Consider the following 16,435-nt stretch of genomic DNA (forward strand, 5'->3'; position numbering starts at 1 on the left):
TGATAATTGCTTGTTCTTTTTTTTTTGGACAAATAGGTTTATGTCTTGTTTTAGCTGCAGCATCATATGAAGTTGTAGGTGTATTGTTTTCTCCGTCATTCGTTAACATTATTGGTTTTATTACGTTTGAAGTAGTTCAATTTTGTTGCCCTTGTAGTCAAAAGCAACAGGTTTAGGATTATTCAGAATTGTTGTAATTATTGACTAGTATCTAGATAACAACAACACACCATGTTGTATTACTGGTTGCCTATAAAATTGGCGTAAAGCGAAAGGTGATTTGAAATGTATTAGTGTTTCACTAATAAGCCCAAAAAAGGTTCAAAGATAAACAAAATAAACAGTTAAATGCAACAATTATAGTCAGATTTTAAATAATACTTTTACGCTTACTCGTAGGCAAGAGTTAACAGCAGTTTCCAATACACTACGCCTTTATGTCTAAATGTCCAAAATTTAGTAAATGCAAAAGGGTCATAAGATAAAATGTGGTAGTGATAGTAATATAATGAATTATAGCCAATGTCATAAGTTGATATTGTAAATTGTAAAATTGAAAGAAAAATTATTAAAGAAAAAGGGGGAACTTCATGATTCCCGAAGTGAAGGTGTGTCAGTTCAAACTCAAAGGGAGAAATGATTCAAAATACCAAGAACTACGAAGTAGAATTAAAGTAGAGATAAAAAGGCCAAGGAAAAGTGTGTAACAGATCAATGCATAGAAATAGAAGAATATGACAGAAAATACGACAGCTTTAATATGCATAAAAAAATAAAAGAACTAACAAATATCAAAAAGCGAGCACACTATGGGACACTCAAAGATGATAATGGTAAACTCATTGCAGACATCAAAGATAAACTAAGATTTTGGCAAGAATACATAATGAAACTATTCGACGATGATAGAATGATACAAGAAGAACCACAGGAACAAACAGAACCGAAATAATATTGTGCGAATTAGAACAGGCAATTAGAAATGCAAAGACTGCAAAATCAGTAGGCCCAGATGAGATACCCACTGAGCTAATCAAATGCACTGACGAAGAAACACTGCATATACTTTTAGATCTGTTCAACAAAGTATATACAACAGGAGTAATACCCGAAGATTGGTTGCTGTCGTTACGTTTGTAACACTACCAAAATCAGTACATGCGACAGAATGCTCCCAGTACAGAACAATTTCCTTAATAAGCCACACACTTAAGATATTTCTCAAAATAATACATGGAAGACTATACAAAAAAAATAGAAGATATAGATGACATTAAATTTGGATTCAGAGAAGGACTAGGAACGAGAGAGGCTCTGTTCGCTTTTAACGTGCTCGCGCAAAGACGACTAGATATGAACCAGGATCTCTATGTCTGCTTTATAGATCATAAAAAAGCTTTTGATACAGTACGACATCCGAAACTCGTAAAACTGTTAAAAGAAAAGAATATGGATAGTCGAGATATACGGGTTATTGTCAATTGGCACTGGAATCAAAAAGCAAAGGTTAGAATCGAAAATGTCTATACAGAAGCTATAGGAATCAAAAGAGATGTTAGACAGGGTTGCGTGCTGTCCCCATTGTTATTCAATCTGTACAGCGATGCTATAATGAAGGAAGCAATATCAGAGGAACAACAGGGTATATCAATAAACTGAAAAATCTTGAACAACATAAGATTCGCAGACGACACCGCTGTTTTTGCAGACAGTCTAGAAGCACTGCAACGCTTAGTATATAGATTACATCAAGTCAGTATAAAATATGGACCACAAATGAACGTTAACAAGACAAAGTGCATGATTATTTCTAAGCAACATACAGTAGAAAGGCTAGATATCGAGGAAAAACAAGTACAAAGAGTAAATAACTACAAATATCTGGGAACCTGGGTAAATGAAAACGATGACCAAGGTAGAGAAATAAGGACGCGAATTGAAATTGCAAGACAAGCATTTATAAAAATAGAAACAATGTTTGTTAATCGAGACCTTCCCATGGAACTGAGATGCTTAAGATGCTACGTGTTCTCGACTTTGTTGTATGGAATGGAAAGCTGGACACTAAAAGTCGATAATACAAAGAAGTTGGAATCATTTGAGATGTGGTGCTATAGAAGGATTTTGAAAATACCATGGACCCAACGAGTTACAAATGCAGCAGTGTTAAGAAGGCTACAAAAGGATTGCGAGGCCATAAAGCACATCAAAACAAGAAAGCTGGAATATTTAGGCCACATTACCAGAGAAATATAAGATATTTAGATTCATAATGCAAGGTAAAATCAAGGGTAAAAGATCCATAGGAAGACGAAGAATTTCCTGGCTAAGAAACCTAAGAGACTGGTATAGTTGCAGCTCAGTAGATCTTTTCAGAGCAGCCGCCAATAAGGTACGGATAGCTGTGATGATAGCCAACCTCCGATAGGAGAAGGAACTACAAGAAGAAGATGCTGTTCGCTAATCCAAATATGCCTAAATCAAACTATCAAAGATTTGTAGAACAGTTCATTCAGTAGATATTATTCAACGCTACTTTGTAGCATTGAAAGAAAGGTAAGAAGCAAAGCCGACACGTGTTCTACGACTTTCATTATATGAAGTGTCTAACGAAAGTAAACCATTATTGTTTTATTCGTGTCGATTGTCACGGTCATTAAATCCTGTCGATAAATCAAATTTATTATAATTGGTTTCAAATGAGTGCAGAGTAATAAATCATGAAGTGTCATAAAATTTGCCTGAATTTCGGTGTCGTCATGGGCGTAGGCAAATGGACGGATGTCAACTTCGTCGTCAAAAATTGATGTACCTCAAAATATCATATTTTGGATATTTTGTGATAACCAATTTTATTTAATTTTTCGATTAACTTATTCTTCAAACTCGTATTCCATTATATGGTCATTAAAGCTAATTACATTTTTATTTATAAAAACAAATTCACTTCCTTACTGAACGAATAAAAGCATTAGAAGAAACTGATAAGGGTATGACGCACCTCCTAATATTACTAAGAACTAAAATAAATCAACATGAAGACTAATAACGCGTAATGAGGTTTTACTTACACTTTCATTATAATCCCTCTTTTATTTTATTATTATCATTCGACATTCGAGTTAGTAATTGTTACTACACCAATTAAACGTACAGTAATATTGTGATATAGAAATAGTGAAAAAGTTATAAAATGGCGACATTTACTCCAAAGAAAAGAGGTGTAAAAAATTCTCCGCTATCTGTTAGTGAAAAAGTTATAATTTTAAATGTATATGATTGCATAAAACACGATCACCCTAGTTTGTCTGTGCAAGAAAGTGTTGAGCGATGTGCCCGAATGACTGGAATTGGACAGTCCACGATTTTTAAATTATTGCGAGAAAGAAAGATATCAGGCCAGTTAAGTCCATGCAAGAGAAAATCAGGAAGACCAATAAAAATCTTAGGTGAAGACACCAAACGTGACATTCGAAGAAAAGTTCATTCGTTTTATTTTAAAAAGGAAATACCCACCCTTGACAAAATACTAATGGAGATAAGCCAAGATAACGATATTCCTTTGATATCCAGAAAACTTTTATGGAAAACTTTAAAAAGTATGAATTTTTCCTGGGAAAAGCACAATCGAAAGGCACTATTACTGGAAAGTGATGAAATCATTTGCTGGAGACGAAAATATTTGAGAACTATAAAACAGTACCGCAGAGAGCACAAGAAAATTTTTTATCTTGATGAGACGTGGATAAACGAAGGTTATATAGTTCAAAAAATGTGGCAAGATAAAAATGTAACAAGTGCTCGCCAAGCTTTCATAGAAGGCCTTTCGACGGGTATTAAAGTGCCTTCGGGAAAAGGGAAGAGGCTTATAATTGCTCACATTGGAAGCGAAGAAGGATTTTTAAAAGAAGGTTTGTTAAGCTTTGAGTCGTGTCGGACGGGAGATTATCATGAGGACATGAATTCGGATGTCTTCGAAGACTACTTCGGGGAAATGTTAAAATTTCTTCCAGCTGATTCGGTCGTGGTTATGGATAATGCAAGCTACCATTCAAGGCGCATAGAGAAGGTACCAACTTCAGCTTGGAGAAAGCAAGAAATTATTAACTGGCTGTCAAATAAAGGTATTCAGTTTGAGACGAATTCAATAAAGGAGGAACTACTAGCCGTAGTAAAACAACATAAATCTCGCTTCATAAAATATGCCGTAGAAGATGTAGCAGAAAAGTATAAAGTAACTGTGCTACGCCTACCGCCATATCATTGCGAATTAAATCCCATAGAACTTATATGGGCACAAGTTAAAGGATATGTTGCAAGGCACAATACCACATTTAAAATGAAAGATGTCAAGGTATTGTTTGATCAAGCCATTATGGAAATCACATCAGAAAACTGGCAAAAAGCAATCCAGCATGTTTTAAAAGAGGAAGATAAAATGTGGGAACTGGACAACTTGGTCGATCAGGTGGTTGACCCTATAATTATAACACCAGGGGATGATGACAGTTCTTCGGATGAAGACTATAGTGATGTAGAATTGTAATAACGTATCCAGTAAAGTTTTTGTAGTTTTTGTGAATAAATTGATTTAAACTCCCCACAAGTGTTTCAATATGTAAAGTTCATTCGTGTGTGTTTGTGAGTATTTCCCGATTTCGGTTCGTATATATTTTATTGTTACATTTTATATTTTTTTAATAACACTGTTCTGCTGTATTACATTTTTATTTCCTTTAATATGATTTTTAAGAATGCATATTCTTTTGTCAATTAACCCACTAGCGCGCCTCTGGCTCAGTGTTTATCTGTCGATAACAATGGACTAATCCCTTAAAACAGGGTGATACCTACCTGCTCTTTATGAAACGACAGAATTTTGCAATGCGGACGGAATTTATTGACGGATTATTGACGGATTACCCTGTAGCGCTTTTGAATACTTCATGAGATTTTATTACTCTACACTCATTAGAAATAGATTATAAATAAATGATTGTCATCTTCACCCGATCCGCAGCGCTTATCGATCCGCTGTCTTTCTTTACTAGTTACGATGACATCGAGAGTTTTAATTACATATCATAATTCATATCTTGCTAGGTTCAAGGACAATCAGGTTTGATGAATAATGACACCTGAAATATCTCTTCCATCAATCAACCCTACCCATTTGATTATAATGTTGTGCTTGATTTAATACGGAAATTAAATAATTAAGTATTTTAACATAATAAAAGTTCCGTTAGAGATTTTTGAACAAGTAAAGGTTGAGGACCGCTGCTTTATGCTGGTACACCAGCCCATTAATACAGTAAGAATCACAGGGGCCTGCATTCTTCTTCTTTTTGTTTTTCACAAACCATCGATTTATTTTCTCCAGTCGTCAGAGACAAAAATGACACTGAACCTCTAAAAATTATACGAACAGGTTGAGTTTTGCCAAAAATATTAATTTTGGGACCCCAAAAAAGATGCAAAAATGTTTATCACTTTTACCTCCGGGCTTCCCCATAAAACCCCCCTCACAGGGGGGTAAAAACGCAAAAAAATCGATTTACCAAGAATCTGTAGACCGTAGAAAAAATGTTTCAAATAAAAAATGTAGCTGAGAAAATTTTACACAAAAATGTTTATAAGCGTTTTTTGTGTAGAATGAACCGTTCTCTTAGAAACAACGCTTGAAGCGACCGTCGATTTTACATTTCAGTTACGTGCGCGAAATCAATGTTCAATAAAATTTGTATCAGATCGACGGTAAAAATCTTGTTGATATCTTTTGATTCAAGTGACCTATTGACAAAAATAAAATGCTTTTTAAAGGCAAAAAATTCAGCTTTTGTATGCAGATTTTATGTTTTGCCGCAAATAAACTCAGATTTTATACAGGTGTTAAATAAATAAACGTGGCGCGATTTTTGCCATTTTTATGATTCTTACGAGATCAATACAATATATCCCTTTCATTGACTGGCCACTATGAAGTTTCGACTACTAGAGCCTAACCTTTAAAACTTTTAGTTTTGAGTTTTGGCAACAAATTTGAGGCATTTGAAATATGTTTAAAAAACTCTGGATTTAAACTTTCACACAAGAAACGATCTGAAACATTTAAAACTTTTTTTTCAATTACATTAGTACGTTTTTCAAAAGTACAAAAATTTGCCAATTACTACACACAAAACAGTCTTTTTAAATGTATTTCCCAAGACGTGTGATCATTTGTAATGTAAAGCGTTAAATTCTGCGTTAAATTTCTGCGTTTAAAAAACGCTGGATTTAAACTTTCACACAAGAAACGATATGAAACATTTAAAACTTTTTTTTTCAATTACATTAGTACGTTTTTCAAAAGTACAAAAATTTGCCAATTACTACACCCAAAACAGTCTTTTTAAATGTATTTCCCGTGACGTGTGATCGTTTGTAATGTAAAACGTTAAATTCTGGGTTTTTTTATTCATATTTCAAATTACTTATATTTTTTACCACAATTCAAAAATTGAAATTTCATGTCATAGGTCTTAAAGATTTATCTCTATAAATGGAAATTTTACTACAACTGGTCAACGAAAGTGATCAATTTTATTGATCTCACGAGAATCGTAAAAAATGGCAAAAAAAAACACTTTTATAAAAACTGAGTTTATTCTCGGTTTATCAAATACAAACACTGCATACGAAAGCTGCACTGTTTGCCTTTAAAACGCATCTTTGTTTTTGTCGATAGGACATTTGGATCAAAAGATATCGAATTTTTACCGTCCCGCTGATACAAATTTTATTGAACATTGATTGCACGCGCGTAACCATGGAAAATCGACGGTTGCTTCAAACGTTGTTTTTAAGAGAACGGTTCACTCTACACAAAAAATGCTTATAAACATTTTTGTGTAAAATTTCCTCAGCTACATTTTTTATTTGAAACAATTTTTTTCTACGGTGTACAGATTCTTGGTAAATCGATTTTTTTGCGTTTTTACCCCCCTGCGAGGACGGTTTTACGGGAGCCTGGGAGTAAAAGTGGTAAACTTTTTGGCATCTTTTTTGGGGTCCCAAAATTAATATTCTCTGTAAAATTAAGTTTGTTTGTATGATTTTTAGGGACCAACTCTCTGACGACTGGACGATTACTTTAAATTCTAGATCTTGGTTGTAACTAAAAATATCTTACCTGGATCAACGAGAGCGTTAAGAATTTTATTTTTCATTTCTACGCTGAGGTTTTTGTCCAGTTTCGCTTCATTGGTTATAGTCTCAAAAGCTTCATATCCCATAATTAATATGGATTTTTTTCGCAGGTGCCATTTGTTTACAATATCATATTTTAGTTGAATGTCTCTTGCAGTCCTATAATGTAAATATTTGAGATAAAAGACACTTTTCACATTGTCATATTAAAAATACAAAAATAAATATTCTTAAATATGAAAATTTATAAATAACAATTAAATATACCTACTACACGGCAACTTTAAAATTCTAAGTGTACAACGCTGTAGAGATATACCCTATATAAAAGTTGAAATGTTGAAGCGATGATTGGTGTTTACAGCTGCACCTGACAATATGGATACGTTGGCTATATTATGGTATATAAGTATAGTAGGGGTCAATGATAATTTTTTTTAAACATCCTTGAACATCCATTAAATATGGTTAATGGTTAATACAACCTTAATTATAAAATTAATTTATTACTATTGAATTGTAATTGAAACTAACAAGCAGAATATGTTCAGATTTAATGCAACAATATGTTCATCCCAAGATTCAGTATTCAATCTAACTTAAATACACAATTATCACACGTACTTGTTCACACATCTATATAATTTCATATAGTTTGGTACGTTTTAATCTTCTGATTTCAGGGGTGTTATCCAGGAATTGAATGGCTTTTACATTGGTATGACTGAGAAGTTTTCTCTCGTGCTTTTTCAAGTATTCTTGGATGACTTCATCTACCCATTTAATGGACAAATTTAAATGATTATGAATTTCTTCGTTGTTTACGTAGTGGTAAGGTTTTGTAATCGTTCAAAGAAATTTATTTTGACTTCGTTATATTATCAGCCTATACAGTCGTTTATACCTTAGATCAAGTTCGGAATGTTTTCCGATTAACCAGTATATTTGAGTAGTTTTGAACCCAATCTGTTTGACCCAGCTACTTCGTTGAGCCTACTTGAGGTAAGTGACGTCCCAAGTGGTCGTTATTTCTTCGCCGTAACGTAAAATTGACTAGGACTGACTTCGAACTATTAAATTGTGTTTTCCAATCCTTGGTCCACTTACAGATATTAATAGCATCCTGTAATTTGGGTGTTACTGTCTGTTAAGCGTCATCTTTTGTCATAATGACCGTGTCATCTGCAAATGTGCAGAGTATTGTTTCATTGTTGGAATATCTTAAGTATAAATTAGGTACAGGAGTGGTCCCAAGACGCTACTCTATGGTACACCAGCTAAGATTGGGTTGAAAAAGCTTCTTGCTTTTGTGTGAAAAGCGAAATTTTTTATCATAAAGATATGATTCCATTAATAGAGATTCCGCGGCAGTAGTCTACTCACCTTATAGATGTGTCCTTGGTGTTGCACTCGTATCAAATGCCTACGATGCATCAAGAAATACTATTGGACAGTACTGCTTTTCTTCAAGTGCTTTTTCAATACCAGATGTTACTCTGTGTACTTGTTCTACTGTTGCGTGATCGTTTCTAAATCCGAATGGAAAATCAGATATGTTGACTCACAGTTCGATTATATTTAGTAGCAGTTTCTCAAATAGCTTGGATAGGGCTGGAAATAGCGAGATAGGTTCTATATGAATCTTCTTGTTCTGACGGATAGTCATATTTTTGACACATGATTTTCCTCAGGATTTTGTCTAATTTTTTCAATTTAATTATCTGAGCATTTTAAAACATTCTGGAACATGTTTTAATCTTAAACAGGCATTAAATAAGTATGTAAGCATAATGATTGTCTTTCGTGGCAGTTCTTGTAGCAAGCCAGATGAAATTTCATCAATTCCAGGAGTTTTTTTTCGGGTTAATGTTAGATTGGAGTGGGGTCGATTGTAGATTATATGTTGTTAAAACAAACTAGCAAGATAATGAGCAAATAATTCAGTTTTCTCTTCATTATGCTTGATCTATTGATTCTGTGCGTTTTTGATTAGTGGCACTCTGAGAATAGGTCTTTTAAACCTCCAAGTTGCTTTCCATAGGGATTGAATTGAATCCTGATGCAGTATCTGCATCAGGACTCAATTCAATAAAATACTTTCTAAAACAATTCTGATTGAAATCGTTGATTTTTTGCCAAAATTAGTTACCGATTCTATTGAATTTTCTTTTGTCTTCAGGATTTCCGGTTCTCTGTCATATTCTCAAAATGAGAAAGGTCCAATACTTCAGGCTGTCTAATGAGAGGACCTAAATATCGCTTACTTCTGTTGATCAATCAGGTCAAATCGAAAGAAAACGCTGGGTCGGAAAAAATCAATTGTCCTGGCTGCGTAACATTAGACAATGGACAGGTCAAACGGTGGAGGAATTGTTTCATCTAACTGCCGACCGAGAAACATTTCATCAGCTTGTTAATACGTCAATAGCCAACGCTTGAAAACAAGCACTACACATAAAAAAGAAGAAAGTCATATTCTCCTTGCGTTTCTTCTTCTTTTTATTATGTTCCTGACGTCCAAAAGATAGTTGACTTCATGTACTAGATTTTCTTTTTTTTTCAGTAGTAGCCGCCTTTACTTTGCCGATGGTCGAATTTGTTCGATTAGACTTTGACAATGTAGCTTAAGATCTTTTCTGGTTTGAACTCTTACTTTCAAGCCAATCTCATTTTCCATTAGGTTCTAATCCAATCAGTACATTTATTAGTAAGAGTTTGTTTCCTTATTTTCTTGATGACTGTAGCACTAAAATTAGTACTAAATGATTGTAACTTCGTAAATTAATCTAAATACAAAAGTGGTCTATAAAGATTTAATTATATTAAGGGGAATTAATATATTTTCTCAAAGAAAGAGCAGCTTTAATGACCTGTCAGGAGAACAGAATGTACACACAATCATAATTTTATGTTGTTTCTTCATATTTTAACCCTTTAAGGCCCAAAATTTTCTGCGGCGAAATATTAATTTTTTTTTTAAGAAATGAAGAAAAGGTGCAAAAGTATACATTTTATTTTATTTAGTTTTACAAAAAATAAATGCTAAATCGTTTTACCAGTGAGCTTTCATGACATTATTAATCTAATGTGCCCACTGGTATTACAGTAATACCAATATAACAACCAACATAAACCTCTCGGATAGACATTTAAATCTATAAATTTTTCTAATGGCGAGAAGCATTGTAAGGCACAAAACTTTCGATGCACAACGCACCTGACACTGTCTACATTGGACGATACTCCTTTTCTGTTTACCTCCTTTGGCACATTTCTTACATCTACGTGATGATGTCTTCTCGGCAAAATTACCAAAACTTTGAAGCGGATTTCTCATTACTTCAGGATCCTTTTTTTTTCTACATATGAACTAGGAAATTAGAGCATCTGTGTTTAGTGTTCTTGAAGGTGAAATTGAAGATGTGTTATTGGTTTTTTACGTGACTGCCTTTTTTCATTAATTCTTGATACAGTATGTATGCATTGACTATTAAAACCTCCACAAAATAAAAGAATAGCTTCATTCATCAACGTCTACTTTTCCAGAAAATGTTATAAGAAGCCATTCTTTGATCAAACCGATCAATACCGCCCATAAATTTATTGTAGTCTACTATAGAAAGTGGACAAGGAACAAGATCGCTTGCACCAGTTTTGTTGGTTCTAATAACATTTTCTATTTTTGCACCATTATGCATATTATTGCACACCGCCATAAATTTGACGCCTCTATCTTTACATCTACAAATGGAAATAGCGCCGCTCATAGTGAAGTCTGATTGACTCATCGCTATTTTTTTTCCAATTTTAGACTTTCCTTTGGAAACTTTCCCACAGCCAAATAAACCCCTAACTGACAACTTTTTCGTAAGTGGGATTGTAGTGAAGAACCTATCGAAAAACAAACTATGATCTCTATTTCAAAAATTTTCAGCTAGGCTCAAAAAGTGTGTTCAGCAGTACCTCGTCCTTGGTATATTTCGAAATTATTCAAATATCCAGTTTCTACACAAGCTAAAGCCCATATCTTGAAGCCCCTTTTAATGGGTTTCATGGGCATGTACTGCTTTAGTAAATGCTACCATACTTTCGTCTACAGACAAAAATCCGCCTTGTGAATTTTTTACAACTTATTGTAATTAGGTATCTTTGCCCAATCGTAGAATTTATTAAAATTTTTTTTTGTCTTTGTCTGGAAAGACTTTTGATATTCTCAAATTATGAAAATTGTCATGGGTTGACCAATACTTTTGGAGAGCATGCAAAATATTAATACCCATTAGAATAAGAACCTAAATATAAACAGATATTTCGTCCGAATTTGTATTTTTATAGGCTTCCTGTATTGTTCTGCATACATATTGGATTCCTCTACAAGTTTTTTAATGATTTTTTTTTGTCAAGGAAATGTTAAAGAAATCTAAAGGTTTTTCTGTTTGTAAAAACCCAATCGGGCTATATCATAAAGACAAAACGTTTTTGGAATCCATATTCCATCATCAGTGTCTATTCTATACTCTATACTCTGTTAGCATCTGTGTATAAAATCTTCGGCAATGTATTATTTGAAAGACTTAAACATTTTACAAAGAATATTGTTGGTCAATATCAATGCGGATTTACTGCTGGAAAGTCAACTATACATCAAATTCAAGCACATAGGCAGATTCTAGAAAAGTCACTAGAATATAACATAGATACACACCATCTCTTCATTGACTTCAAAGCAGCCTATGACAGTGTGAAAGGAACTGCATTATATAATGCAATGATAGGCATTTGGATCCCACCTAAGTTAGTTAAGTTGACCCAACTAACAATGTAAAACGTAAGCTCATGCGTTAGAATTGAAGGAGAAAACTCTACGTTCTTTGGCATTAATAATGAACTAAGACAGGGGGATGCGTTGGCGTGTCTCCTCTCTAATATTGCCTTGGAAAAGGCAATCAGACAATTAAATATTATAATGAATGGAACTATTTTTAATAGATCGACGCAAATTCTCGCATTCGCTGACGATATAGTTATAGTGGGCAGAAGTATGAGAGACATGGTGCAGTGTTTTACAAGGCTTGCGGACGCAGCAAGTGAATTAGGACTTGTGGTAAACGAGGAAAAAACCAAATATATGTTGGTTTCTAAAAACCCTCGAAATATCCAATAAAGAATTCAAATTAACAACCATACCTTTGAGCAAGTCAAAGAATTTACATATCTTGGATCGCTAGTAAACGCAACAAACACGACAAGCGACGAAATAAAAAGACGCATAGCAATAGCAAACAGAACTGTTCACGGCCTCCAGAGACATTTAAAAAATAAAAATATAAAACGTGCACTAAAGCTTAATATACACAGGACCTTAATAAGACCAGTTTTGATATATGGGGCTGAAACGTGGATCTTATCTCAAAATGATAAAAGACTTCTTGGTATTTTTGAGAGAAAAATTCTTAGAAAGATTTTTGGGGCCGTAAATGAAAATGGGCTATGGCGTCGAAGATACAACTTTGAACTGTATCAGTTATACACCGATCCAGATATTGTGAAATTCGTTAAAGTGCAGAGACTTAGATGGGCTGGACACATTGCTAGGATATCAGATCACGAATACACGAAGAGATTAACATTTTCAAAACCAGAGGGCACAAGAAGCAGAGGACGACCACGAATGAGATGGATTGATGATGTGGAAGAAGACCTACAGATTCTAGGGGTTAGAAGATGAAGGGAAGTTGCCAGGAATCGACAGGAGTGGCGACTTCTTTGTGAGCAGGCCAAGATCCACAACGGATTGTTAGCCACTTATGATGATGATGATTTTTTTATAATTATTATTATAATTAATTAGATAATATTTTATATAATATTTTTAAATTTTAACAAATATCTGTTGAAATGAGCAGTTCACGAGGTAAAAAATGGAGGACATTGTAGCAATTCATTTTTTCATTTTTCATATCATTTTTTCTTTTTTCTACACGGCTAATCATCTCTTCAACAAAACTTTTTAAAATTAAACGACACCCTACACAAACTCCAAATTTTATTTCCGCGATTGGCATATTACTATTGTGTAAACGACCGCAAGAAGTCGGAACTGAAAAGAATATTCCACTGTGCACAATTAAAAATAAAACATGCGTGTATAAACTCGCCTTTGGCTACCAGTAAGCGATAAAGGGTTGATATAAATTTTACAATACGCGACTTTCCACCAAGAATATTTACATTCTAAACATCTAAATCCTAAACATATCTCTACTGAGCTAAACATCTAAATCCTAAACATATCTCTACTGCATTACTTATTACATACCAAAAGTTGTAAAGTCTTTATATTAGTTTTTTATTGTAACTTACTGGAAAGTATATATATGAATATCATCCTGATCTCGTAATCCTTTATACGCAAACTTCACTTCCTTCCTCCAGTTATTGACGGTAGATAAAGGGCATACTACTAGTACATGTTTTGTGTCTATTTCTTCGTGAGTAAATAAAGTGTGAATAAGAGACAAAACCTGCAAAAATATTAATTTAAATACTTCAGAAATAAAACTCTATAGTTATTCATATAATCCGCCTCCCAGCTGAGGCTGAGCTGCAAACTAAAAAGGGGATAGCAAATAACGGATAGTGGATGCCTTCAGATAAGAAGCTTAGCTGCGAATATATTATATAAGCAGTCCCCGACCAAGCACCGGAGCAGCGGAGATTAAATTAAACATAACGATTTATTAATTTCCTTGAAACCGGTTGAGATATACAAATGAAATTTAATGAGTTTTAAGAGGCAGTTATTGCGCATTTTTGACATACAATTGGGAAGAATTTTATATTCATCATTGGTGCGCGTACGTATAATGGCCTTAATTTTTTGTGAATACTTCTTATCGCTAGGTATGATGTTTTACACGGGCCAAAATCCTATTTAGCATGACTCGAAAAATTGAGATGAGTGTTAGCGGTATACCGATTTGGCTATTTTTTTATTTTAAAATATTTGTAAGAAATAAAATTAATTAAATTAAATAAAATTAAACAATATATAAAAATAAATAAAATTATAAAAAATTATAAAAATTATAAAAAAAAAATATAAAAAATTATATCAAATTAAAAAAAAAATTAAAAAATTATAAAGTTATTAACAAATTTAAAAAAATATAAAAAATTATAAAAAAATTTAATTGGTTTTGTCTAAAAAAAGATAGACTGCATAATTGAAAATCTCCAAGTAATCGAGGAAACAATATTGTAAGAAATCAAATTGATTATATGACAATCAATAAACGATTTAAAAACCATATAAAATAGGTAAAGGGTTACCCAGGTGCCGACATTTGATCAGACCATACTCTACTCTGCTCTATTATCACAGTTAGGCTAAAGAGAGTCTATAAAAATCAGAAAACCACACAATATCACTGGATGTACTTTCAAGATCTATGCAGTCGAAGTACGACCTCTCAAGAAATTAACGACAATTGCATGAAATTATACTGTAAGATACTTATAACAGCATAAACGATTGCAGGAAAAAAATGAAAAGGACAATACTCACTAGAGCTCGAGAGAACCTACTAAGACAATGAACAGTTAAAAAGACTGGACGATACAATATATTTTACAACCTAATGGACGTTCTAAGGCAGTACAAACTTCGAAACAAAAAAAATAAAACGAAATATATCGGGGAGTCCTGCCAAGAAATTAAAAAGCTGGAGCAACGACACGATGGTTCTCATTTGCATAAACTGAAAGAATTAACGGATAAAAGCAGAATTTACAGACCAAACATGTTGCACGACTTTAATGGGACTTACCGAATGGGAAAATTTCATAACAGCATTATTTGAAGACGATCAAAGACTACTAAGACATAACATCAAAATCACGGTCCCACCGATTCTAGTCTCAGAAATGCAAAAGGCGAAACCAACCAAGCAAAACGAAGAAAGACTCCTGGTTCTAACGAGATACCTACAGAATTATTTTACCTATTATATAATGAGAGTATTGTGATTATCACCTTCTTCTTTAAGAAGATGTACAGCAGTGGAAAATTATCAGATAACCGGTTGGAATCAATATTTACAACTATTCCCAAAAAAGCAACGCTAAAGAATGTAGCCACTACATTATTTAGCGTTACTTATCGACTTATCTTCAGTTTAATGAGTCACACACTCCCAATTTTTTTTTTATAAAAATCTTCATTGTCACATACATCAATTTTGTGAGGGGATTGAGGTAGAGTGAGAAGGATGTGCATATTACCGATGTTGTTTGATGTCTACTCTGAATCAGTGATTGAAATAGCGTTAAACAAAAGTAGCGAAGGTGTTAAATCGGTGGTGAAATTATCAGATACGCAAATGATACTGGTCTGCTTTGCTTTATGTATGTGCAATCTGGAAAATAGAAGTCAAAAATCTAAATAGATTGGAAGTGTTCGAGTTGTGGTGTTATCGTTGCATGCTCAAAATCCAGTGGACCGCACATATTTGCAACGAACGTGTGTTAGAAACAATGCATAAAAAACACATTGAAGAAAACAAAGAACTAGAATTCACCAAAATCATCAAAATGAGAAAGGTCCAATACTCTCACCAGAAGTGGAACCAGAAAGGTTCCAGAGCCACTTTGTCGAAATTTTCATAGTGGGAGTAACTCGAGAGGAGAGTATGTTTTTATTTGACCTGTCGTCTTTTTAGTATTTGAAAAATGTGCTAAGACAATAAATTTGGTTGAAGTCATTGAAATGACAGCTTAATATTTTTGACGTTTCAATTTCCACTTCGGAAATTTAATATTTTTATTGAGAATGGGGTGTATTCTGTAACACTTCCGTTAAATTTTAGAGGCCTCTAAAATTTTAGCGTCCGCTAAAATTATTTTTTTATTCTGTAACTTATGCATCCGTTAAAATCATAACCTAAACCGTTAAAACTCCCGCTAAAACAGAATATTTTGGAGGATGACAATACTTGTCCTCTTATTTTTAGCAGTCCGTTAAAATATCATTTGATTATTTTTGTTTGGTTAGGTTTATATGATTATTAGTTTGTTTTATATATTATAGTATAGATAAACAATTAAAAAAGGCAAATGGCTTTTTATGATATATTTGGCGAAGGTTTAGTTGATGAAATAATAAATAATAATGAAAGGTAAGTCTCAGTTTACTTTATAATCCATATGTTACACCTATAACGAAATTCAAATTTTTTATTCTTTT

The 16,435-nt window shown here is 33.3% G+C and overlaps 1 protein-coding gene across 1 annotated transcript in view; it reads right to left on the reverse strand.

Annotated features, from left to right (window-relative positions):
- The window catches only part of LOC140431295 (uncharacterized), a 223,185-nt gene that overhangs the window by 63,985 nt on the left and 142,765 nt on the right, over positions 1–16,435 (reverse strand). Inside the window, exons 15-16 of the mRNA XM_072519228.1 lie at positions 13,555–13,715; positions 7,175–7,350 (exon numbers count right to left, since the gene is read on the reverse strand). Of these exons, the coding sequence (XP_072375329.1) occupies positions 7,175–7,350; positions 13,555–13,715 (337 nt within the window). The remainder of the gene's footprint in view (positions 1–7,174; positions 7,351–13,554; positions 13,716–16,435) is intronic.

Source organism: Diabrotica undecimpunctata, unplaced genomic scaffold (assembly GCF_040954645.1).
Source record: "Diabrotica undecimpunctata isolate CICGRU unplaced genomic scaffold, icDiaUnde3 ctg00000626.1, whole genome shotgun sequence".
Taxonomy (NCBI): Eukaryota; Metazoa; Arthropoda; class Insecta; order Coleoptera; family Chrysomelidae; genus Diabrotica; species Diabrotica undecimpunctata.